This window comes from Ambystoma mexicanum, chromosome 3q (assembly GCF_040938575.1).
Source record: "Ambystoma mexicanum isolate Mex_15411 chromosome 3q, UKY_AmexF1_1, whole genome shotgun sequence".
Classification (NCBI taxonomy): Eukaryota; Metazoa; Chordata; class Amphibia; order Caudata; family Ambystomatidae; genus Ambystoma; species Ambystoma mexicanum.
Window position 1 is genome coordinate 41,693,216 of NC_090926.1, and position 27,580 is coordinate 41,720,795.

At 45.0% G+C, this 27,580-nt stretch overlaps 1 protein-coding gene across 2 annotated transcripts in view; it reads left to right on the forward strand.

The window, feature by feature from the left end:
• Nucleotides 1-27,580, forward strand: part of LOC138582078 (ras-related C3 botulinum toxin substrate 1-like) — a 53,501-nt gene that overhangs the window by 15,449 nt on the left and 10,472 nt on the right. For both annotated transcript variants that reach the window (XM_069653031.1, XM_069653030.1), the window contains exons 2-3: nucleotides 17,536-17,607; nucleotides 17,912-18,029. In XM_069653031.1, coding sequence (XP_069509132.1) covers nucleotides 17,536-17,607; nucleotides 17,912-18,029 — 190 coding nt within the window. The remainder of the gene's footprint in view (nucleotides 1-17,535; nucleotides 17,608-17,911; nucleotides 18,030-27,580) is intronic.

Below are 27,580 nucleotides of genomic sequence, written 5' to 3' on the forward strand. Positions count from 1 at the left end.
TTAAAAATCCAACCCGCAAAGGGACTTTTGAGCTAATTACGGCACCGTAATTTACAGTGCCGTAATTAGCGCCTTCCCCATTCCCATTATGCCCTATGGGGGCAAAAATGGGAATGGGGAAGGGCAAATGGTGAATGGGGAATTACCGCCCCACTCACCTTGGAATGGGGCGGTAATTCCGCCATCCACCATGGCGGAATCGTAACCTTAGCGGCATGGACCATGGTGCTAAAAGCACCATGGTCCTCCGCCAAGGTTGTAATGAGGGCCAATGTGCACAACGCACAGAGCAATCCATGACCAAGGTGCAGAGTTCTTCAGAAGAAAACTAAACGTACATCACACTACAAGGCCACTCAGATCCAGTAGCGACATCCGTTTGGAACCCAAATCATACAACAAGAGAAAACTCGAAGCAGCCTCTTTTTCTCACCTCCTCCCAAAAACCTGGAACGAACTACCAAAGAACATATGGAACACGAGAGATCACCTACAATTCAGGAAACTCCTCAAATCTTGGCTCTTCACCCCATAACCTGAAGGAATGCACATATGGACATACACAGCGGAACTAGGCTGCAAGAAGAACCTATCCTGATTCCCTAAGTCATCAACCCTTATAAATTAAGGATATACAAACCTGAAACAAATCCACCTATCAATTAATAGACAAACCACATCAAATCATGCCAAAGAACACCCACAGATCAATCGGAAAGGAGAGCAAGGTATGACCCAGCAATATCATCTGGCCCACCTCGTGAACACAGGCAGCATTGGACCACCGACAGTAAATAGATAGGAACGAGCGGGGGATGATAATATAACACCACTACCTAAGAAAGGATAATGCTCACCCTCCTGGGTGTATTATGCTCAATAGCCTAGCTGAAGGCCAGCCTCACCACTGCCCCTGAAACAAGACAGTCAGGAAAGGGAAGAGTAGAATGTACCTATCCAATGGACTACCGACAGTAAATAGATAGAAAAGAGGTGGTGAATGATAATATGACACCACTATGGAATTAGGGGATAATGCTCACCCAACCGGGGGTACCAAGACCAATACATTTGCTAGAAACAAGCCATGGTATCACCCAGAAACCAGACAGTCAGTAAACTAAGAGAAAGAATATACCTAGCCTGTATGACAACCTGTTACATATAACAAAACTACAAGGATTATGAGACATACAACCCACTAACCAAAACCTCACATTTCTTACTTAATTCACACAAAAACCCACACAACCACCTCTCTCACAGCAAACTGCATGGACTTAACCACACCGCAACAACAAACAATCAAAACATAGATCGCAACAACAGCACGCGAGGACTCGCTTAGATTCTATATGCACACCCAAGCTCAGCGGACGGTGAAAACCGAACTGAAGCTGCCAACAGTACACCATCTCTCTCTTTTATATGCCATCTTCACCCACTAACCCAACCCTCACCTTTTTGTTTACAGATCCACAGTAGTGCCTGGAGACCAACTCCGTTGGTGATGGTGCGCTATATAAATACCTTTGACATTAACATTAACATTAAACAAGCATTGTTCTGTGCTATTTCATTTGTGTCTACATTTCCTCACAAAGTCCTGCAAGGACTTCCATGGGCTCAAATCTCTTCCAGTTGTTATTGTTATGGACATACTGACTATTGGTTCATGTAATTTCTCACAGTTAACACAATTAAATATATGTACCGATTTTCGTCCATGCACTACGTCTTCACACCCAAGAGGATCAATCATATACCAAAGTATCTACAAAGATTCTCTAATGCGGGATATAGATCACAAACATTGAGGCTATGGTTCAACCTATATCCAATAAGAAATGTAACTGCATTGAGAAAAATTGAAAGCAACCAAGCCACTGCATGCAGATTCTGTGGCAAAATAAAGGAGCCAGAAACTCTGGAATACCCAATTGCACAATGCACAGCGCTCTCTGAATTGAGAAAAACAAATTTTCACAAGTACCTCCACTTATATAGAACGTTAACTGCTGAAAGTCTGTGGACAATGATTCTAAGTGCACAACATGTATCTTTAAGCATAGCCACTATTAATTTTATCTTAAAACTGTGACTATATTAAATACTGAGATGTAACCAAATAATCTAACCAGATAATCGAAAAATAAGCATTCTTTAATCATCATTATTGCGCTCGAACTCAATCAGAACCTTCCACAGTATCAGAACGAAGGACAAGCATACGTGCAAATGCAAAGAGCGGATGCCAAATCCATTTAATCTTAAAACTAAACTGATCACAATCTTTAAAATGTATTTTATCATGTGAAAATGTAGAACAACACACACACATTACCTCTAGAAGCAAGCTCGTATGTTGTATATTTATAAAGTTGTAATCGCAAATATAAATATATTTTTTTTAAAAGTGTTACTATTACATGTTTTCAACCCTTTAACTTTTCTGTTGCAAAACACTCTGGTTATGACCTCATCCATACAGGATATTGTTGGTGAGGACCCATGATTGGTTCATTAAGGTAGGCATAGCCTACACTAATCACTGTGGCCCATTTGGTTTTAAAAAAGGGCTTAGCCCCTCTTTTGGGCAGATCATCTCAAGAAATTTCAAGGATTAGCAAGAATAACTCAGCATTGGACCCTGGCTGAAGGTACAGTTTGCCTTACATCTTCTGCCAGGGAAGGAAGGCCAGGGCCTCCAGGAGGGAAGCAAGATCCCTCCCTCTAAACATCTCTCAGGGAACAGAGGGAGATACTGAATCAAGAGGACCCTCCAGTAGCTCCAGAACCGGTACACAGCCAACACACCGCGTGTCCCTGCTAGGCTCTGCAGCAAGCTTCCTAGGTGGGAAGTGTCAGAAAGTCTCTGAACCAAACTAAGGACAAGGCAGCTACCTGCAACACTATCCTCAGCTTTGCGCCGTCTGCCTTAAAGGACCACATGAGTCCAGTGAAGCAAATAGGAGGTGTGCATCGATAAGCATCTACTAACGTTCACCTGAAAGGACATTTTCGAGCCAGTTGAGACCCTCGATCTGCAAACGACTGTACCGCTGACTGTTTTTATGCAGCAGTCGCTAATGCAGTCCGAGACGCCTCGACCGGTGCTTCAGAGCCGCCAATCACCACTGAGATAACGAATCCTGACCCTGAATCACTGTGTAGGCTAGCCTACAGCCATCCATCCAGCCTCGCTCACCGACCTGCCTGCTGTCTGATACCTACAGCTGTCTCCCATCTTGAACTATGTCACAGAAGCTGAAAGGTGCCCTGAAACCGAATCGACCCTGTCAAGCACCAAAAACATCTAAAGCACAAGCTACATTGTTGTTCTGTCGCCCTGGTCCTTCTGCAAAGGCTCCTGGTGACATTGTATGACCCATTGCTCCCTTTGTGTTGAAACCAATTATCCTCGAACTGTTCCGAATAATTAATTTACCTACTACCGCCCTGTCAGTATCCAGAGTGCACCTCTTTTCCTTCTTTGAAACTGTCGGTCCTCTGCATTCCTTTACAGGGTGGGTTGTATGCTAGAACTGTCTATTGCGATAATAAGAAGGTCGATATTTTTATACAACCTTTACTGGACAGTCCGTTTTATCACTGGGTAATTGTACTTTCGCTGTGTTGCAACTAACCAACGATCCATAGCCTTGCAGAGAGAAGCCGGCCACTCCATCCATGTTACCAAAATTGGACAAGGAGGTTTATAATTTGCTTGTGTTTCCAATCTGTTGGATTCCTTCTGGTGTACTCGAGGTGTGGGGCTGATTGATGGTTTAGAAACCGATATTCATCCCTGGACCACTGGTGCCCCGGAAGTTGATTCGTCACATAGAGTCTGATGAATTGTCTACATTCAGGGTTACATGACAGGGCTAGTCGCTCACAGCTTCTGTTTGCTCTTTACATGGAGCCATTTCGACAACATACAATGAATGAGACTTTGATTGAATCATTCAGGCAGGAGTTGGAGGAAACTCATTTACCCTTTTATTCTAATGCTTTCTCCATTTACCAGTTACCAAGGGCACAGTTGTAAAGAAAAAGCGGGGGGTGCAATTCACCCAATTGTCTGCATATGTGTCATGTCCTTCCAAGACCAGCATACTAAGCTTACAAATAAAGAACTATGCATCTCTGTTTGTAAAGAATTTAGAAGAATTTTCTGTGGTTAAGCTATTTCAAGACGTTGAAAGTCAATTTCAATCATTGCTGGCCAATACAGGCTAACAACATTGTTCAAACCCTGCACAAATGCCCTCCCTTGCACTGCTGCTGTATGCCCTTGGTTCAGGAGTGGGGGCACATGGAGAAGAAGGGCATGCTAAGGGCACATGTAGATTGCTATATGAAAAAGCTCCCTTCTTGGCAGTTTTGGTTCTTTGCACTGCAGAGTGCAAAAGGGTGTTTACAATGGTGACAGAAACGCCTTTACACCTCCTCTTTCACTCTGCAGTGCAAACAAAACGAGTAAACACTGCCTGCCATTTAGTTATGCTGTTATGTTACGCTATGTTATGTGATTTGTACCAGGCACCACTGCCATTTTCATGGTCTCCAGGTGCTTTGGTGGATCTGAAAAGGAAGGCGGTTCGGGAGGCTTAGTTACTGGGATCAAGAAGGAGAGCGCAAGAGAGCTTTGATGTGCTGTTGGTAGCTTCACTTTGGAAAACACAGTCACTGTGTGCTGGGTTTGTTTTGGTCCATAATGATTTGATGGTGTTTTGTGTGTGGTTTCCTGTAGTTCGTTTGGCTTAGGATGGATTGCAGATTTTGCGTAGTTTCTGCTCTTGTAGAGGTATGTGTGTTTTCATTTGGTGTTTTGGGGTGAGTATGCAGGAAATTGGAAAGTTGTTGGTAGGGTTAGTAATGAGGCTGTTCTGTGTCCTTCTCTTCGGGGTGATGTTGGTTTGGTAGGGTTCAGATTCTTCTATGGTGGCCTACGTAAACGTGGTTTGTTTACTTGGCGATCCAGGGTTCATTAGATTTAGGTTGTTTTGGTTGTTTTTCTTGCATGTTTCTCATGGCAGGCAGTATTTACAATGTATTCTGATGGAATCTGCCTGCTTTTTTCTGGTGTTAAAACTAGGGGGATGCGATAGGAAGCAATTAACTTTATGCCAGCATGAAAATGGGCCTCATTCTGAGGTCGGCGGGCAGATTGAAGCTGACCCAGAAACACAGAATCTGCTGCCTGACTTCCCGGTGCCACCAGGATATTACAAGTCCCGGCGGCGCGGGAAGTCAGGCGGCAGATTCCGTAACTTCCCATTCCCATAGGACTCCATGGTAGTGGGGAGACGGAAACACCAGCACCGTTGTTAACGGTGCCAGTGCTTCTGTGAAAAGTCTGTCTGCAGGGGGCGTTGCGCCCAGCAGGTCTGTGCGGCCCCTGTAGGCAGACTCATAGTATGCGGTCCAGAAACAAGGGTGCCGGTACGCTTACCGGTACCCTTGTTTCTAGACGCCACACATGGAATGAGGCCCAATGTCATGCTGGTATGGATTTTGAAGGTGGAGGGAAAACAGGAGGTAGAAAGGTGACTCCCATTTTGCCGTCCTCCACCTCAATCTACAAAAAACACAAAAATACCCCAGAGTCTGAACGCAGGGGTTAAGACAGATGTAACACCTTTTCGCAAGTCTTTTACATCTTTTTTACAATCCAGGGACTCCCTTAGTGTCATATACCTTCACCTCCCTCTGATGTCATGCACATTTTGAAGATTGAAGTACTACTACACCGATTACACTTTGTTTGTGGGAAGTGTGGTGTAGCAGTACTCCAACCTAACTTCAATTGTGCCAGAAACTATATTGCCTTCCTTTTCCAATCCTTCATAGGGACTACGGCTGGCTCCACCAAGCCAACAATCTACACCTTTCACTATATCCCTCTGTGGCTCCTCTGCTTCTTGACCTCGCTTTGAAGATTTTCTTCCCTCTTGGCCTCTATGGCTCTCCCTTCCTCTCTCTCTCACTGCATTTCCTTCCTCTCAAACCCTATCTTCACCGCCTCCTTAACCACCTCCATCACTGTTGCTCTCATACCCTTCCTTGGTCTGCAATTCAACATCCCTCTGCACCAGTCGTGCTAACACTGTATGTCCTAGGTCCTCAAACAGATACAACCCTGTCTGCAAAAAAAGTGTGCTGTTACAGCAGCATCTTTTCCAGCACAACAGTGATAGTGGGACCAGCTGACAACACATCACCCATCAGGGGTAGGAGAAACAACTCACACACTTCCCTGGCCCCATCTGATAGGTACTCCGCAAAATGATATCTGTAGTCCACTAAGTCCCTGTTGCTTTTGCATCAACATTGTTGCCCAAAAATTCACTACCAAGGAAAACAGGAATACATTAAATAGCAATCAGATAAAAAGGATGGGGATCAAAGAGCTAACAAAAGGAAAGATTATTAAGTACAAGAGATCCCCCAAACATCTAAATGAATACAGGACACAAACAAATAACTTTACTAAAACAAACAGAACACAAAAAAATGATGCAGATTCCCTCTCTCTCTCTCTCTCTCTCTCTCTCTTTCTCTCTCTCTCACTCTCTTTCTCTCTCTCTCTTTCTCTCTCTCTCTCTCTCTCTCTCTCTCTCTCTCTCTCTCTCTCTCACTCTCTCTTACTACCCCTCACTGCCCACCCCATGCTGTTGTGGGCCAGCTTTTCACATTCCTCACAGGTCTTTTAGAGAGGCCTAAAGCCCTTCGAAAGCTATGCGATTTGGGACTCGGATTGGGTGCCCAGAATAATATGAAGCTCAAGGGTTCAACCTGGCTCGCACAAAGTCATGTGATGACCAGCTTTCCAACAGGTCGTTTTTTGGTCAATGCAACCCTTCCTTAGCAGGTTCAGACCGCGACTACCAGAGAATACCCGCAATCTGTTTGGTATAAAATTCACAGGCAGTTTTTTTGGCAAAACTATGGGGAAAGCATAGTATTTGCCCTTTAAATGTTCTCATCCTATTCAATCATCTGGCATCAGGATATCTTAGAGAAGGCGTATGCCCTACATCTTGAAATGTCTGTTAACCAAGCACCCGTGGAAGGTACCTGCATGTGAGGAATTTAACCATCCGCCTGGTGGGCGTGCGCTCAACTGGGCTTTTTTAATTTTTTAAGTAAATGGAATAATGGTAGACAGATCTCAGGAAAATGTGTGGGGCTAATCCACACACATTTTTCTATGCTCACTCCACAACAAAAGCATGGACATGTGTACTCTGGAATGGACACCACCTACAGGGACAGTTCGCACCTGTCATATTTAGTTGGAATGTGGCAGCCAAGGAGATAACAATGTCATTCCACGAAGGGGGAGGCCAAACTTTCCCCTGCCAGGACAGCCTGATTAACTGACAAAGGCTCCATAGACCACCCTGCTCTTTTGTTAAGCCCTGCAGCAGGTGGCAATAATTAACATACCAACATGGGGTACTTCAAACAGGCGCACAGAGGGCCTGGCTGCAGAAGATAACAAAGGAGATAGGAAACCCAATAAACTTCCATATGTAACTGTGTCAACCTGAAGCCAGCTCCCGCCCTCTGTATCAATGACAAGTGAACTGTTGTTTCTGGGTCTGTTATTTACAGTAGGTCACACTGCTAGGGGGACCCCATTCATAAGGTACGAGAATGTGGTTTGCAGGAGCCAGAGAGCCTGATCTCTCAGCAGCTTCAAGGGAGACCTGCCGCTTTAACAGGAACCACGCAGAGAGGACCATTAACCATAGAGAATCTTTGAACAAAACAGACAGCAGGATCGGTGGGATTTAGTAGCACAAGGGAGTGAGCCCAGAGCTGTTGCTATTGAGAGAAGGGTTCTGCCATATTAGTTCTGAGGCGCACCATGTTCCTGTTTTCACCGCTTTACCATTCTTGTTGCAAAGCACTCTGGTTATGATCTCTCACATTGAGAAGATTGTTAGTAGGGAACCCAGGATTGGTTCACTAAGGTAGGCATAGCCTACACCAATCACTGTGGCCCACTTGGCTTTAAAAGAGGGCCGGAGCTCCTCTTTAGGCAGATCATCTGACAACTTCACCAGAAGTAACAAAGAGAAACTCAATCTTGGACCCTAGCTGAAGGTACAGTCTGCCTTACATCTTCCAACAATGAAGGAAAGCCCGCATATCCAAAGAGGGAAGCAAGATCCCTTCCCTAAACTTCTCCCAGAGAACAGAGGGAGAAAAGAACTCAGAGGACCCTACAGCCACTTCAGAACCGGTACTCAGTCAACACACAGCATGCCCCGCTAGGCTCTACAGCTGGATTACTGGATGGGACCCACCAGAGTTCTCTGAACCTACAACCAAGGACAAGGCAGCTGCCTGTATCACACTGCACAGCTGTGGGCCATCCATCCGCCTTATAGGATGACACAGCCCATTGAATAGGCTGGGAGAAGTGCCTCAACAAAATTCTACTGCAGTCCACCTTCAAGGGCATGTTCAAGCCAGTCTAGTTCTTTGATCTGCATCCAGGTGCACAGCTGACTGTTGTCAATCCGCAGTCACTTAAAAACATACGAGACATCTCGACCATTTCTTCAGAACCGTCAAACAGTGATGAGACGATTCCTGACCCCAGGCCACAGTGTAAGCCAGCCTGCAGTTGTTCGTCCAGCTCCACTCGCAGAAATGTCTTGCCACTCGATAGCCGCAGCTGAATTGTGTCTTGAACTCTGTCACAGAAGCCTGCAAAGTGCCCTGAAGCCGCCTTGACCTTGTCGAGCAGCAAGAGCACCTACAGCAAAAGGTACGTTGCAGTTCTCTCCCTTTGGTCCTTCCCAGAAGGTCCCTAGAGACATTTTAAGGCCCTTTTCCTTTTTTGCTGAAGCCAAGAAACCCTAACCAACTATTGTGGTTATTAACCATGCCAACCACCTTCCTGTCATTATCCAGAGTGCATCAGTTTCCCGTCTTAGAAATGTCTGTCCTCTGCATTCCTATACTGGGTAGGTTGTATTTCGTAGTGTTGTTAGATTGTCTGTGGTCTTATAATAAAGTAGACATTTTGTATACAACCTTGACTGGACACTCCTTTTATCATTGGGTAATAGTTGTATTTTCACTGTGCTGCAACTAACCAACAATCCAGGATCCTTAGAGGAGATAAGCCTGCCATTCTGTCCATGTTACCAAAATTGGACAAGGGGTTTTATAATTTTAATTGTATGCTTTTTATTCCAATCTGTTCTCATCCATTCTGGTGTATTAGATGTTTTAGCCTGATTGATGGTTTAGAAACTGATATTCACCCCTGGACCACTGGTACCCCTTGAATTTGATTCGTCACATGCATCGCAATGTCTTTGTAACTCGTAAAATGTTACCCCATAGTGCCATTCCGGGAAGGAAATTACTCATTCTTTAATGATCTCCCATGCATCCTTATTTTTTTTAAGCATTTTCCTTTTTGAAAACTTCTATTAGCTTTAGGAGACATGGATGAACGGTAATCCCTATACCAAATCTGCTGACAGTCTGAAGGAGTGTTGGCTAAAATGTGGTTGCTTTCCAGTTTCCTCGGAACAGGGCTATTCTTCCTCTCCCCTTCACCAAGTGAGGGTATTGGTTCATTTCTGCCGTAGATAGCTGCTGTCCTGAAGAAGTCACCCATGCCTCCACCCGCTCTGGGTCTCTATTGTGAGGGAACTAAGGAGATGGAGAAACACTGTTCCTGCCTCAGGTCTTTTGAACCCCTGACCATGATTACTGAAACAGACCTATACAAAGATTTTCGAAAAGATTTTTGTGTTTCCCATTGAAGTTCAACACAAAGCAATGATCATGTTTCGAAAGAAGGTCATCATTTTCAAATCTATTGCCAGTGTACAGCTGGTATGTTTCAATTGAAGATCAGCGAGGGTCAGCATTGTATGTGTGCCTAATCTCCCTGTCAAACAGATTGTATGGACACATCTTGGAGCAATCTGCCACTGGTGGGATTCAAGTCAATTGTAATGGTGCTTGAAATTCTCTGGGTTAAACATTAGCCCACCCTCTTGACCTGCATCCTGGAGTACTTCAGGGCAGTGCTGCTCAGGGTTGGTTGCCAGAGAGCAAGACATTTTGTCTGGACTGATCCTTTTTGGAGTAGGGGGTCTGATTGGCAATCAGTCATGAATGTAGTAAGTAGTCATCTCAGCAGGGGATGAAGTACACTCCTCATCGTTTTCATATTTAGAAACCTCAGAATGCGAGGGGATTTCAGACTTGCCTTGAGCATCCTTCTACCCTTGAATGGAGCTTGCTCTGAGGCAGTCAGATTTCAGTCGTAATTGTCAGAAGTAGGTTCAACACACATAGAAGTCTGTCCCCATTGTGAAGGAAGAGGGCATTTAGCAAAGCTTCACTCTGGGAGGTTGTTGTTTCAAAATCCTTACATATTTTAGATGGAGACAGGATTTGTACAGACCTGGTGGTCTGGTAAATTCGGCGATGGCAATTCTGTTAATCCCCATTCCTGTGGAGTCCAATAGGATCCCATGGGAATGGAGCGGACGGAAGCACTGGCACTGTGCGCAACAGTTCCGGTGCTTCCGTGAAGCTCTGCGGGCGGGTCTGTCCCGGCCGTCAGGTCTGCCCCCGCCTACAGAACTTGTAGTTTACCGGTCCGGAAACAATGGTGCCAGTAAGCTTACTGCCTTCTTTGATGATAATCTGATCCCCACTGTTTCCTCCCCTGGTTACTTGTAGATCCATTGCTGACTGTTGCCCTCCCTATCCTGTTGTTAGATCTCCACTACTTTGTTTCTTTACTCTCTAACCTATTCTTCCCCTATGATTCTAAAGAGCTCTCTTGTTTCCCGAAACTAGGTCTGTGCTCAATAAATACCCTAATACCCTAATAATAAAGAGTTAGCATAGGTTCCTTGCCAGCTCACACTTCAAGCCCTAATGGAAATGGTCTTTCAAATTGATGTTCGGCTGCAGGTAAGGTTTTTTGAAAGGAAAAGGGAATGGCTCTTGACTGATCGTTCAGCCTTCCATTTCCCTTCGACCAAGGCACCAGAGACAAATACTCCTGTAGATGAAAAACCTATGCTTCTGGGTATGGTGAGGAGTACTGTGTGTGAAGAAGAATAACGTAGACACCATACGAATGTCTTCGTCTCTATTGCAGTGTAAATGGGTATCTAGTGTGCAATTGTTCTCTTTGTCCTCGACGCCTGGTGGGAAATGAGAAACCACTGTAACTGAGGGGAAGAACTGTACAGGGCTCTCGAGGTGTCTTCCCCATACATATGAACCTACTTCGTGAGCTCCATTAATGGTCCTAAGGATTATCGTATAGGAAAAGGAAAATAAAACCGTTGAGGTACATGCACTACTTGATTCCTGAGCCTCAGGAATTTTCATGGATCCCCAATGCACCCAAACTAATACCTTCATTGCCTTATGTAAGGTTACTCCAGAGGCCATTCACAGTGTCGACGGTTCTTTGCTCGCTTTCGTCTTAGTCTCTACTCACAACGTTCCTTTGCATACGCATATGGCGAATCATGTGGAAAGTCATGTTTTTCAACTTATTTTAGGACCTAATTTCCCCAGAATATTGGGACAGATGTGGCTGCAATTTCACAATCCTTAGAACAACTGGACTAGTGATTCCCTATTCCTGCTGTCAGATTTCTTAACTAACACCTGTCTCGCAATAACAGGTTATTGAAATTGGAAGGATGTGTAAGACCCTGTTTCCGACACAAAGCACATGGCTGTTTCAGCCTCTGTCGCAGCTAAATACCATCAGTTTGCTGACGTATTTGAAAAACAAAGGTGAAGACAGTACCTCCCCAACATTGCCTGGGATTGCAACATCGAGCTAACACCCTGTGGGGTGGTTCCTTTTTGTCATATCTACTCCTTGACAGAGACCGAAAAAAAACAGTACCTCCTCACTGTGCCTGGGATTGCAATATCTAGTTAACACCCTGTGCAATGGTTCCTTTTTGCCATATCTACTCCTTGACAGAGACCGTAAAAAATACACTAAGTAAGTACCTGGATGAACACTTGCAAAATGGAATCATAGTATTAACCAAGTCACCCGCAGGGTGCCCTTAGATTTTGTGCCTTAGGAAACCCAAGGCCTGTGACCCTGTATAGTAGAGTACAGAGGGCTCAATGCAGTTACAATCAATAATTGTTACCCAATACCCCACATAGATGACGTTTTGGAATCTCTGCATGGAGCATCGCTATACACCAAATTGGATCTTTGCAATGCCTATCTTCTCCTCGACATAAAAAGCAGGCATGAAAGAAAACAGCTTTTCAGAACCCTTTTGGCCAGTTCAAATACTGTCTCATGCATTTTGGGTTGACCACAGCCCAAGCATATTTTCATTGGTTCATTGATAATGTGTTGGCTGAAATGCTGGAAGTATTTGTGGTAGCATATTTAGACGACATTCTTGTCTTTTCCGCTAACCAGGAAGAGCAAGATAGGCATGTGCTTCAAGTACTGTAATGATTATGTAAGCATCATTTAGCATTGAATCTGGAGAAATGTGAGTTTGATAAGACCGTAGTTGAATACCCCAGTTTCGTAATCGTTGCTGACAGCAATCGAACAGGGCCCAAGAAGTTCATGGATGTACTAGATGGGAAGAAATCCACCAACGTGAGAGAGCTGCAATGTTTTGGGATTTTGCGAATATATACTTGCACTTCAACCCACAATACTCCCGTCTGACCCTGCCATTGACCAAGTTAATGAAGAAAGGAGTGGTGTATGTTTTGGAAGTGATACAGACTAAGCCTTGGTAGCACTGAAGAAGGCATTCACTACTGCTCCAGTCATATGAAAACCAAATAACACCAAGCCTTTTATGCTGGAAACTGTGGAGTCTGACTACGCCATCAGAGCCGTCCTCTTGCAAGCCCAAGATGACGATTCCTCCAAACATCCCATGTACTACCTATCCCGGACCCTGACTAAGAGTGAATTAATTACTCAGTCATCAAAAAATAACTACTAGCCAAAAAGGAAGCCTGTCCCGGTGGTGGCATCTTCTGTTAGGGGCTCAGTGCCCCTTAGACATACGGACAAACCATCAAAACCTTCAAGCCCCAGAAAGCTTGCAATGCAGGAACAGTCGACACACGGACAGTTGACTTTCCATATCATCATAGTGCCTTGTAACTGTAATAGCATGGCTAATGCCCTGTCTAGAGTAGGACAACCTATTGCCCTTGAGCAACAGAATCCTCAATGTATGTTTTCTCCCAAATGATTCCTTAATGTAGTTCAGGGGTCTCTTGGTCAGTCCATTCCACATCGGCATCTTTGGAATCCTTGCCTGGAGTAGTGATCAAGAACCATATTCCATGGAAAGGTATGACTACAGTTCTAAACAGTTGCAAGATCGCCTCCATTTGTAACATGATTCACCTGCTGTGGGATATCGTGGAATACACAACACACTCAAACTCTTGAGTCGTCATTTTTGGTGGCCCTCCCTGAGAAAAGACGTTAAGGAATATGTACTTACCTGTTAAATATTCACACAAGCAAAGCATGATACCGACAAGCCTAAGGGGCTGCTGCAGCCCGTTTTCATTCCCGAACAACCATGGATGTGTATTTCAGTGGATCTTCCGCCATCTGAGGGAGACTGTCCTCATGGTCACTATAGACCTCTATGTCAAAAATGACAATTTCTGAAACTAGCATCAGATCTGCAAATGGCCTTAATCTTTCTCCTTTTCATGGATTACCTCTGAAGATAGAGGGCCTCATTCCGAGTGCGGCGTTAAGGGGTTAACGGCGCCGGTAAGGATGCCGGTGCCGTTAAACTCTTACCGCCGCATTCCGAGGTCCCTTAGCGGGTCCCACTAAGGCTGGCTGGTAAAACCAGCCGTCCTTAGCGGGAACCGCTAAGGGACAGGGAGCTAATACCGGGCCCGTAATTTACAGGCCCGTTATCAGCTCCCTCCCCATTCCCATAAAGCCCTATGGGGGTTCAAAAAGGAATGGGGAAGGGTTTTTTGAATGGGGACTTACCGGGTCCTCCAAGGTTGGAATGACCCGGTAAATCCCAGTTCAAAGAACCCGGACACGACTTTGGAAGCAGCCATGGTGCTAGTAGCACCATGGCTACCTCAAAACTCGTAATGACCCCCAGTGTCTGATCATGGACCACTGTACATATTACATTTTTTGGGAACTTTGAGTGAGAATGTGAACATCAAAAGAGCATTATCTCCCGGGTAAACTGCAAGAAGACACTTGCTGACCTTAATCGTTCTCTTGCACCCGCCTACTCCACTGGTGACATGTTGTGGTTATCAACACATTGGGCCTCATTACGACGAGTGCGGACCCATAATGAACGGTGCCGGTAAGGGACCGGCACCGTTCATTATGGGCTGCAGTATCACAAGGTCTGCAGCGGGTCCCGCTCTGGAACGCCTGGTCAGACCAGGCGTCCTAAGCGGGACCCGCTGTAGACCAGGATGCTAACATCGGGCCCGTCATTAACAGACCCATTGTTAGCATCCTCCCCATTCCCTTTGAGCTCTGTGGGGGCTCAAATGGGAATGGGGATGTACCGGGTCCGGGTCGCAGGAAAGGGAATTACCGGGCCCTCCAAGGTCGGAATGGCCTGGTAATTCCTCATTCCTGAAACCCGGACCCGTTAAAAGCGGCATGGCTGCCTCCATACTCGTAATGAGGCCCAATATCTTCAGTCCCATGGTTTGCTTACCAAACTCTGTTCTCGATTCTGTTGGCCCTGTAAAATATCCCCAGGGCTCTGAATCCTGGTGTTGTGTGTCTACGGCTTCCTCACACCTGGAGATTTAATCCTGCGTTCCATGTGTCTCAAATGAAACCAGTTCATCCACATCTATGGCCTGTGCCTACACCACCACCTCCGATCAATGTCAGCGATGACCATGAATATGAGGTTGATGCTATTTTCGACATTAAGATAGTCCATGGTCGTCTGCATTATACGGTGTCCTGGAAAGACTATGGTGTAGCGCATCATTCTGGGAACCGGTGGAAAACAACCATGCCACGCTACTGTTAAGGGCCTTTCATCGTTGCATGCCTCTATGTTCCCGCCACTGCAGTGCCTTGAGGTGGTGTCATACAGTCACAATTTCAGCCGCTTTCTGCCCACCCCATGCCAACATGGGATTGGCATTACACCTGACCTGGCGTTCGCCCATCCCAAGTTTGTGGAATAATTACACCGTTGTCATGACATCACAACGTCCAAGCCAACACTCCATCATGACGCCAGCAGCATCTCCTCCATAATTGGGGCTGCGTCACATGTCTCTGCACATCGCAATGCTCCAATCTTTCTCTGCCCTCCTGTCCTCATGCTGTGCTTCATCCCTCTTGCCTCCTGTGCCACGGTGCTCCTCCTTCTTCCTTTTTGCATCTCGTGGCCTGCCCTCCTTCATGCCTTCCCCTTCATGTCTCCTGCTGCTTTGCTGTTTTGCCTTCCTTCCCAGCTGCTCCTGCTGCTTGCTGCCTTCCTCTAGTAGTTCAACCTTCCTGTGTTTCTGCCATCAGTCCTCCTGCTGCTGCTCCAGTATTATGCTCCAGTCATCTCTCGCTGCATCCTTGACCTGCAGAACACCACTAATACACACTGCAGCGTTGAGGTGTTTTGCCTGTTGGGTTTTTCCCCAGGGACTAGGTCTGCACCTTCAGAGATAAAGGTGGATTCTAGGACGACCCGCATTCATCTACACGACACACTCACCAGAAGCAAGGCAAGGTGTCGAACTCGGCCTGTCCATAAAATGTAGAAATTCCTATTTGCATATCAGTCTGGTCCTAGCCACCTGGGAAATCCAGGCCCGAAATGCTAGGCAATTCTCCACTGAACAAGAGTGCAAATGTATATTTCACCTCTGTGTAAGGTACGTTGAGCTAAAACATGGTTGTGCAACCTCCTGACCGGGCACCTACCCACTGGCTGTGTTTGCTTTCAGTAGAGGGCTCCCACACCAGTGTCAATTCTGCACTGCAATTATGTATGGAACAACAGTCAAGTATATTAAACCATGAGGGATGCTTTTTATTATGCATTTGTGAACTGAATCACTGCTTGCAAGACACATATATGCCATAGTGTGATTAAAAAACATTTCTACAGGTTCACAGGATTAAGTAGTGAATCCATCATTTCAGACCAATGTTCAATTTAGGCACTTGACCACATATATTCTCAGCCTTACTGGGTACCAACATCTGTTATTCTTTGACTTTAAAATGCTAAAATAATTTTATAAAGAGGTGACTTGAAAAGTCCACAAATAACACATATCAAAAAAAGCTAAATAACTCATAGAAACATTTTAAGCAAAACATATGCATGTGTAGCATTATTTTCACCATTCTGAATCTACGTCTGGAAGTACTAGAATGCAGAATCTCATCAGGTTTTGTGTCTGCATCGACACGATTTAAAGACAGAAGACAACAGCAAGCAGACTATGTGGGAAGGGCAACGAACTGTAGGTATTGTAAGTCAAAGGCCTCATCACGAGTTGGGCGGTATTCCGGCTGGGATAGCGCCCAACTTTATTTGTGTTAGTGTGCACCCATCCGACGACATTACAGCCTAATCATGGTGCAATTACTGTTTGGTAATACTGGCAGTGGTAATTGCACCAAAAATTGGCATTTTTCCAGCGTCTTTACCCCCAGCTCTCTGTTGGTGGTAAACACGCCAGACTCGAAATTGGGCGGGCCCTTAAATGCGGCAGTAACATCATTACTGCATCATTTGAGGGCTACCGCCCAACTCGTGATGAGGCCCAAAGGCATGCAGTTTGGTAATATGCATGAAGTGAAGAAATGTGTAATACACAAAAAAGATGTGTAAGTCAAAGTAGCGTAAAACTAAGAAACTAAGGAAGTGGACTAGACTGTACAAAAGGAGGAATTTACTTTGTCAATTAAGCACCGACTGGGGCAGTACAGGTGGAAAAGAACCTATCTACCTCTTATCAGCCTAAATTCAGCCCTGTTATGAGAGCTTGTCAGAAGAAATAATCGGTTCCCCACTCACATCTGTGTCTGCTGCCTTCCACATCAAGAGCTTCCCAGTTAGATGACCCCTTAATAACAAAGAGACATGTCAAATGGTATTTCCACATGGCAATTGCAGGCTCTGTTTACGACGAAGCCCTCAAGAGCGTGAGACTTCCCCACCGAATAACCACACTTTCTACTTTTACAGTCATGAAAATTAGAAGAATTTCATCCAAGCAAAACCTGGTCAGTGGGGCATTGCATTATCCATATGGGGGGTGCCGACGGGCTATTTATGAAGGTATAACAATTCTTTTAAGAACTTCTTTTATGGGATTCGATGAAGTTAGAACATTCAAATGTGTTTTTTTTTTTTCTTGACAATGCAACAATGAACCTTCCTTTACCTGGGATTGTCATCCCAAAAACCAAAGACGGAGAACACAGTAATGTTTATTCAATAATATAACATGGATTGTACCTCACTCTTTCTTTCATAGAGCTGTGGGTAAAACCTGTCTGCTCATCAGCTACACCAGCAATGCCTTCCCTGGGGAATATATCCCGACTGTGTGAGTATCTATTGGTATCAGGTAGGGGAGCAATTCTATTTTATCGGACAGTGAAAAGATGTGTTTACACATTTTACTCTACACTTCTTTTTCTCTTTCTGTACCTTTACCTCTTGTCTCCCTCTCACCTAAATATGTTCCATTCTTGCTTTCATTTCTCCATCCTATCCCCTTTTCTTGCAAAAACAAAGCCTCTTCTCTACGCTCTCTTTAATTATCCAATTTTGGCCACTACCCTTTCTCATTCCTCTTGCCATCTGTCCCTCTGACCCTTTACCCCCTTCCGTTTCTTGCCCCCTTGCAGATTTGAAAACTATTCTGCCAACATGATGGTGGATGGGAAAGCGGTGAACCTAGGACTCTGGGACACAGCTGGACAGGACGATTATGACCGACTCCGGCCCCTTTCATACCCGCAGACAGTAAGTGCTTCCCACTTTGTCCCTTTTCCTTGTCAAAGCCCTCACGCAATGAGGCGGGCAACTATGAGGAGGGTATAAAAAGCTGGCCTTCCTTCAAGCATCCACGTTGTTCCTGTCACTCAAGCGAGTATAGGCCCCACATGGAGTTAGGGTAAGTATTTCCTAGTGATTTTCTTTTTTTTTTCTTCTGCATTCATATACCTAATTGCACTTCTCCAGAGAGTTCAAAATGTGGCGGCTCATGCTCGTCTTTGACTTGGTTTTACGGGACAACGTTCCCCAGTCCCTCCACTCATTACACTCGCTCCCTGTCTGCAGGAGAATTGCTTTTAACGCACTTTGCATTTCCCTTCAATGCGATGCGTGGACAGGCACCTGCATTCCTGCAACTTAAACTTAAAAAACCTGTCCCTAACCTAAAACCTACACCATTCCCTCGCCTGTCACTGGCAATCACGGCCTACTTGAAAAGTAAATCAAGTCCTCAACCTTCTCCAGTCTATTCCTGCACAGAGAGCCCGCCCAGGTAACTTGCGTTTGAAAAAAGACATCACACCTATTGAAGAGAGTGCCCTGTTTCCTAACACATACCGGTTTTATTATCTCTGTATTCCTTTCTGTTTCCTTATCTTGGTCCTTCTTGTCTAGTATAGAATATTTCTGGCTGGTATTTCCTTCTCCAGAAAGCTGTGGCTTGTATCACTAAGCACATTTCATTTGTCATGTTCAGGGCATACCAATAAATGTTTTGTGCATCTCCTCTATTTAGGAATTAAGATTGTATGAATGTGTGAACATCCCTGTTTTACCTGATGCAGGGTTGTGTGCGTCATACTTCCTGTTTATTCTGTTGAGTTGATTCTAATTGCTACAAACGATTGGAGTTGTTGACAATATGTTGTCCCATTCACTTGTGGTCCTTCTTATTTAGAGGTCTGATTCTCTATGTATGTTTTCTTCACCTTGTGGACAATTAGGTATGGCACTCTGCTCTGCTGAGTTTTCCACCTCATCCTCTTCCCACCCTCCCTCTTGTGTTCCTTGCTTTCACCTATTACTCTACCAATTCAAAGCACTGACACCTATGTTACTTTGGCTTGGCACTGCAAGATAAACACTTCTAGATTAATCAGGAGCTTGGTTTAATAACCCTATCTGGTGGAAAGGTCCTCCACCCTTCAATGGCTCACTTGAGCACATCTGAAGACCATCTCATTTTTACTGACTGTAGCACCACACCTGCATCGACTAGACAGTGGCGTCATGAAACTTTGCTTGCCATCTTGGACATCTCTTTTCGCTCTTCTTTCAGTCATCTGTGGTTTCATCCAATAACCATTGACTACTCTGCGCCCCTGTGACCACGAGCATAATATTCTTTCATTGAACCCTTTGTACCTAACCGTCTGTTTGCCTGATACGTAAGGTATTACTCCTGCTTCTTTTTTATTTCCTTTCAACTATTATCCTTTTTTCCTTTCCCCCACAGACGATGATCTGGTTTTACCCCTGGTGGTTGTACCCTATGCCACCTTCTAGACATGTCTCAGCACGGTAACACCACTACAGTGGCGACGCGGCTGGTATGAAAGACTCTTAACATAACAGATCATGCAGATGAAGAAGACTATTTATTTATTAAGAGTCAGACAAGCCTGTGGTATGCACACTTATTCTAAGGGGGTTGTGGGATCATTGGGCACTTGGATTTGAATTTGAGAGCAGCAGTTGGTAACCCTGCACTCCCACTAAAAAAGCCTCCAAGGCTGTGGGCCTCATTACACAGTAGGCGGTAAGGGTTAACCGGTACCGGTAAACCCTTACCGCCTTACTACGAGGTCCCTTTGCGGGTTGGAGAATTTAACGCCTGCTTTTTGCAGGCGTTAAAAACCAACCCGCAAAGGGACCAGGGAGCTAATTACGGTACCGCAATTTGCGGTGCCATAATTAGCACCTTCCCCATTCCCATTATTCCCTATGGGGCAAAAATGGGAATGGGGAAGGGCAATGGGGGAAGGGGGAATTACCGCCCCACCAACCTTGGAATAGGGCGGTAAATCCCCTTTCCACCAAGGCGGTGCCGGTATTTTACCGGCATGGACCAAGGTGCTAATAGCACCTTGGTCCACCGCCGTCCGTGTAATGAGGCCCTGTGTATTTACTGAAGAGCCCTGGTGGCGACGGCTCCTCATTGCAACAGAAACATTATCGCAGAAGCAACAGTCCTTGATTTTTGTCTATTTCTAGAGATCCCAGATGTAAAATCCTCACATTCACACAGTGGTGCATATGCAATATGGGGGCACCTCTTGTGTAGGAATTGGGCTGATGAAGTGGAGGACACAATTAAGGAATTGACTGTGGTAATAACCAAGCCTTTTATGCGTATTTTGGAATGGCTAATGCTGCACAGACAAATGCAGAGAGTGGGAGAGAGAGGAAGTCATCCCTCTTGCAGTCCTTGATTCGCTATCTGTCCCAGAAGAAAGCAGGGTAAGGACTGGGAACAGTGGATCCATGATGGTAGAAGCAGAGCACCCTCCCATTAAATAGACATCAGAAGGCGATTGCCAGTTACACCAATCCTGCAGCAACCTTCTCACCTGAACAGATCCAGACTTTAGTTAGGGTGGCTGTAAATTCTGGGATTGATCAAATATTCCTAGGAAGGATCCCACCTGTAATCCCTGTGTTGGATATGATCCTGGAACCACCCACTCCGATACTTTCCACTGTGTGCCCTGTTTCTTCACCTATTATGAACCTACTTAATGATCCCAGACCATTCCCAATGGTAGAAGAGGAGCAACAAAGAGATTTGGAAATGTTAGGGAGATAGCTTGGTAAGAGGGTGAAACATTACATATTTGCAAGCATTATTGAACATCTTAAATTACACTTGAGGGCTCTGCAGCTCTGGCATCTGACAAGGATGTTGTAGGAAAGTCCCTAGATGCTCACACCAGAAAAAATACAACCCACTAGGGAAAAAGGCCCAATACACCTCTTGCAAGGATAACAACGTTTATTTCCATACAAAGGAAAAAGCGAACTCTGCTGCCGCGCAGCACTCTAGTAAAAATCTTTCAGTGCAACACATTATGAAGGTGTGCAGCATCATCAGTGACATCATTACATACAGTAGAAACCAGCGCGGTTGGTTGGTGCAATCCTACACATAGGTTACCTGCTTCATAGGGAATGCCAGGCCATTGGTGCCAGCCCTGTCCATCCATCTTCTTCCACGTGGGCGATGCTGCAGTCGTCATCTGTCAGAAGGCAGCCAAGTTGCACTCATATTGCGAACAAAACAACACATCTCTATATATGTAACAATGCACCTGGTACAAGCAGACAGGGGCTCAAGGGGAAAGCAGAGGTCATACTAACTTTCACATTTCACTCACTCCCAGACAGGCTGGCATCTCTCCAACATCTTCCACTCTCGTTCTGGGCTATAATTTCATCCCTCCCTGCACCTTGCAGCACAAGTCATGTGATCTGGGACTGAAGGTATGAATGCCCTGCTTTCTGATCTTTTTGATTGTTCGAAGGGTCCAGCATGTTTATGATCAGTGGTGTGGGGCTGGCTAGTGCATTGGAATTCATGGGTCCTAAAGCCAGGGCAATTGGGTGATATAACTTAGAGTTGGGACTGGTGGGGATTGGAGGCCTGTGCCCTCCTTCTCGTGGGATTGTATTGTACAAAGACGCCCAGCCCCACTCCCATTGCCTTGCAGGGCACATTCTTCGCAGGGCGCAATAGTTGGCAACATTTTTGGACAATGAAGGGCTTATTGACCTGTGTAGCTCTGGCCTTTCTCATCAGTGCCCGGGATACAACCTATTCCTTGTTCCTGTTCACGGCCTAGGACTGGGATGCTGGTTGCCGCCCTCCGTTTAAGCTTTGCCCTTGAACATGGCTGCTAATATCTGAGATGGATGCTATTCCCACATGTGCACTGTGCCTTATTCTAAAGCACTTCGGGGTGCGGGAAGATCGTGTCCCCTTCCAAACAATGTGTACAGTAAGTATTTACCAGTAGTCCTTGAAAGAAGTTGTGCTGCCTCATTACTAATATATATATATAATTCAGAAGAAAAGGAAGAAACTGGATAAAGCATCAGTTCGCATTTGCTGGTCAATTCCATTCTGCCCAGTACTCAGGACAATTTGTCCATAGTGGAATCATTTCCCCATCTGGTAAAGGCAATTCTGCCTTAATCAAATTCGAAAACAGGGTTGTCCTGTTCTACATCAACATACAGGGTGGAATTATATCCGGGTCCATATGGTGCAAGCAACGCCAGAGTTCCTGTAGGCAGAGGAGACTCTTCACTCATTGGATGCCTCTTATTTGACTAGATAGCATTGTGCAGAGTTTGAGAAAGATGTTCCCCTCTTCCACCCACTTCTCATTTTCCTACAGTCTCTTCTTGAAGATCTGCAGGAAATGTGCAATCCCATCAACATATCAGCTTTCTCCAGATACACAGGCCTTTATTCCCACCTTCTACAGGGAGGGGCCCGCAAGCATGCGGTTGGAATGTTCTGCGTTCAATCGCCTCACTGCTCCTCTTTGCCTTACCCCTTTCCTAAGATTCCCATGGTCTTGAAGCACATCAGGAAGTAGTGAGAGAGAGGGAGTGATTAGAATTACTCTGGGATGGGAGAGGAAGTTGTGGTACTTCCCTTTACTGAGAATGTCAGTTTCTGACCCTCCATCACTGAGATGGCCTCATCTGCCTCTTCGCAGAGTTGGGATCAGACTATTTAAAACTGCAGGGGAGGTGGCCTATGAGTAAAGGTGCCATCTATTTAGGTGGAAGCCTTGCTTAAACTATCCAGTCACACGTTACCCCTAAAGAGGTACAACAAACACTAGGCTATTTTCACATCTTGAGCCATTAGCTCTATTTTCTTGATATTGTTTTCTGGGGGCCCTGGACTCCTCTTCCATCGATGGGTAAGCCATTAGGCTGCTCAAGATGTTTATATCGTTAGATACCACATCAGATCCCTTCTCGCATCATGGGATCTACCCGCGTTGTTTATGTCCCTGTTAGGGCCTCCCATTTAGCCCTTGGTCCTGGCTTCTCTTCCAGTCATCTCATCCATGGTTCTGTTCCTGGCAGCCTGTATTTGGCAATGAGATTCCGAGAAGTAGGTGCACTGTTTTGTAACACCATGTCACATAGGTCACCTGCCAACAGGGAGGACTGTATTTAGGGACTGTGTACCAGTAGTTCAATCCTACATGCAAAACTGGGATCTTCCCTAAAGAACCAACAATCAGGATGGTCTTCTTCGCATAACAATGTCTCTCATCATTGCATGTGTGTAGCTAGGCATCTACAGCCTCTGAAGCAATACCGGCATATCCCCCCATGGAGTCCAATAGGACTTCTTGAAATGTCAAATTACCAACATCACAGGCACTCATAATCCAGTCGTAATACCGCCAGACAGAGTGCCGGTAAGAGTATCACCATTTACTGGTATCCTGGCAGAATTACCGCCAGGATACTAGCAAACTCGTAATGAGGGTCAAAGTTCCTTGAGCAGATGGGTCAGTGGTTGCAGCTGAGTAGTGAGTGGTCCCTGCTGTCTACTGCTCATCCCCTTAATTCCCTTCCCCTCAAAGCTCTGATATATATTATTCCTCATACCACTGTCCGTTTATCTCTTTCACTCCCTTATAAAATACTCCAGGCCTCTGTGCAGCTTCCCCTACCACCTTCCCTACCTCCTTTCCTGGTCACTTCTTGTTCTACCTCTTCCTTACTTCTCTAATACCCTGATGTTACCATGTCAGTATTAATCCCAGCTTCTGCCAACCACGCCTCCTTCTGCACCCTGTAAGGTACTACCTCCTCTAGATGTCTTAATTGTTGAGTTTTCACATCCTCCTTTTGGGACTGTCTGGCATCTGATGTTTCCACCTGTTTCTCTACTTTCCTAACTCACACGATAGCCTTCTGTTCAACCTCAGTGTTTGATCTTTCAATTGCCACCTTGAGCTCCTGCAAGCTCCTTTTGCCAACTCTTGCCCTGTTTTTTTACCAACCCCTCACTCAGCAATTTAATTGCTACAACATATGTTTGTAACTTATCTCCACTCTAAATCTCTGATGTTACTACCTCCTCCTTGACCCTCTTAGGTCTCATGATCCCCTCCTGCTGCCACCTCTTCAGTCTCCCCGGTCTCTGTAGCCTTTGCCCCTTCCACTGCTCTTCAGTCCCCGATCATCACCAAATACACCATGAACGTGCCACACAAATTCAGCAACTGGGGTTGGTTGCTTTTGTACAGTGTTCTTCCTCCCACCCCCCCTTGGGTGTCACGTTCAGTGAGGGACCCTGTGACTGTTAAGTAAGTGAGGCGTTGGATTGGTTGTTGTCCCTAGGGGCACTGCAGTCTACTTTGCTCTTAAATGGTGGACCAAATCTGTAACTGGCCAATCCACCAGGTTAGACGCCAGTAATCCCTCTGTGCCCTTCCCTGTGGTGCCTTTGCTGCACTGGTATCTCCTGGTTTCACACATTGTGAAATCAATACTGAACGCTCATTGGGTAAGCTTGCTAAACACCTCCGGTTACTGAATAGTGTGTGTGCTTGGAAAGATTGCAAGACTGCATCCTTGGCAGAGGAATTCTCGGCCAGGAGACAATCCCTCTGTAACTGTGTTTTCCCTCTGATGCATCCTATGGTAGGAAAGTAGTGGACTTGCAACATTGTATCCACTGTACACCCAGGCTCATTGAATATCATCTTGGCACATTAAATTGACTTGCCTGATGCCCAGGTGAAGTTTTACACATCTTGAAATACATGCTACCAGTGTCTAGTCAACTAAACGTTTTACATTAAAGGGAAAGGTACCTTTTCCAACATTGACACTGCAAGATTGTTTAAAAAGAGATGCAATCCCTCGCAATTCAGAAGGGGGTGTTTTATACTTATCCTGCAGGATCTCACCAGGGGTTTGGCCAGGGGTAGAGCTTCCAAAACTAACTTGCCCAAGTGGCCTGCCGGATTGATGAGGATCTAGAATCCCAGGTCTGGCCCTTAGTGAGGCGTTGTGATTGTCCCCTGCCACGTGCCAGTGTCCAAGGCTGGGTGACAAGGGGTCCTCCATATGCCAGTACTTGATCCAACATCCACTGCCTTGGGTGGCACCTGGCCCCTGGAATTACCACCTTATTGGTCCCCAGAATTAGGGCATAGTGCTTTCCTTATTGTCTGAGTTGAAGTTTCCCTTGGATGTGGGGAGGGCTGTTAAGGACTTACTCGCTATGCCTGCATCATTCAAACTTTGTGACTCCATCTTTGTTTGGACATGGGGTATGGAACCCCGGGTTGGTGTCCTACGCCTTTGGGTTAGGTTGACCACTGTATCTCCATGGCTTATGCTTCTTTTAAGGTGACACTGCAGTCGTTGCAGGGAATGTCCATCAAAGTGTGGCTTCCTCGTGGGCTCCTTTCTGAAGGTGTTTCTCTTGAAGATGTTTGCAGCATGACTATGTGGGCCATTCTGGACACTTTCTTTTCCCATTATACACTGGGTGTGGTGTGTGGTAATGTCAGCACAATGTTCCTTTGGCAATTCTGAGAGAAGTGCCATCTTTTATTAAGTTGGTCACAGTATAACAATTACCCTTTAATCATTGTCTCTTTGGTTCCATTGTTATCGTCATTGTGCATGCTTGGCATGTCCTTATTGTGTAAGGAGTGTTTTGATTACATACTGGTTATCTTTATTAAACTGATTCCTTCTCTTACTTAACAAAGTTCTATTTCACATCCTGCTACGCAGAGGTTTGGATGATTATTTAAAAACTTCGATAATTGATAATAGATCGAAAAATGGGGCTTGATAGTTTAAAAACTTTAAAAACATTTTGAAAAAGTTGAGTTTATTTGATCATTCTTACCAAGATTTGATGTTATTTATTTAAAAGTTATAAAGAACCCATGGCGCTTGGCTCACAAACATTTCCAATGATATAAATGAGGAGATGGGTGCAAGCAGGTCTAAATTGCACCTCCCTAACTTGTACATCAAGTCTGAAAACTGGAGCAAATCTTTCATATGCTCCCATGGAAATATGATTGATAAAACGTGTCAAAGGACATCTCTGAGATGCTCCAGAGATCTCCAGTTTGCCCCCATTTCTAAGCTTAGCAAATTAGCAAAATTAGCAATTGCAAGATACTGTGCGACAAAATTCTGATAGAAGTGATAAACCCTCACCTCAGTTCTAGCTCCTGACCCTGGAGGAGGACAAGTGAAAGGTCCTTCATTTCCTGGAATACACGAAGATTTGTTCATTTATTCAACAAGAGGGGCATAATTAAAGATGATCACCAGATCATTTGTTTGCAAGAAACCTGGCAGCAGGAGCCCCCTGTGAGTGATGGATTTATAACCTTACTTAATGCAGTGGGTAAAAACCAAAACGGTAGACCATTCTCTGAACACTTAACAATGATTAGGAATAACATCGGCCTAACTGTGATAAAAAACACAAATACACATTTATTTGTACAGGGGACTGTACTGGGAAATGGCAATAATGTGAACATCGATTATGGTTGCTTGCTAGTCATCAATGTATACTGGAATCCAGTAAAAATAACAACAGGAAGTCTGATTGCCTCAGTAACCAAGATGATTGACGACTGTACTATGGAATTCAGGAATCCACATATTATAATATGTGGTGACTTAACTATAAAAGGCATAGGCAAAAGGAAAGCCCAAGAAATGGAAGTAAGGAACTGCATGATACTAAATGGTCAAACTAGGGGAGATATTCTCGCCAAGCCAACATGGCACCATAATGAGTGCAAAGCCACATTAGATTACATCTGGGTGTCAGAAAACCTCCAAAACAACACAAAAGACTTTCGAATCATGGCTATGGAAAGTAGTGACCACAACGCGGGAAAGGTGGAGAGGCACTGCAGTGATCTCAAAATAAACACAGGGAAAAATGGCCTATGGCTCGATCTGAGAAGAATTGAAAACATAACTAAGAAATGAATCAACCTGAATATGCAAGAACCGAACTACGTGCCACTACTGGCAATGTATCAATCAACAAATACAGGATTTAAGCAATGTTATCAACAACCTAAACATTTGTATAGCCAGGAAGTAGTGGCGCAGAAGAGGATCTTGCAAAGAGACAAAGGCAAAGATAATGTAATTTGCATAATTTCCTTCAGAATTATACGGGACCAAGAGTAAGCAGAGAAAATGTTAAACTCCATTTACCATTGGAATTCAAGAGAAACGTGGGCAATAATAAATGAAGGGACTCTGTCACAGAAAGCATCATTAAGTAACAGCATACATGCAGTAACGGGTGGTCAAACATTTTAAAGAAGTTTTCGCAAGGTCAACTAAGTCACGAGAGGAAGAAATGGAAGAGGCTACAGTGACCTGGGATTTCAACTTTAAAAAAGATATAATTGTTGATGCAATAACAAAATTAAGGAACTCAGGTGAGGCAGGACGCAATGGGGTGACTAACATCATGCTAA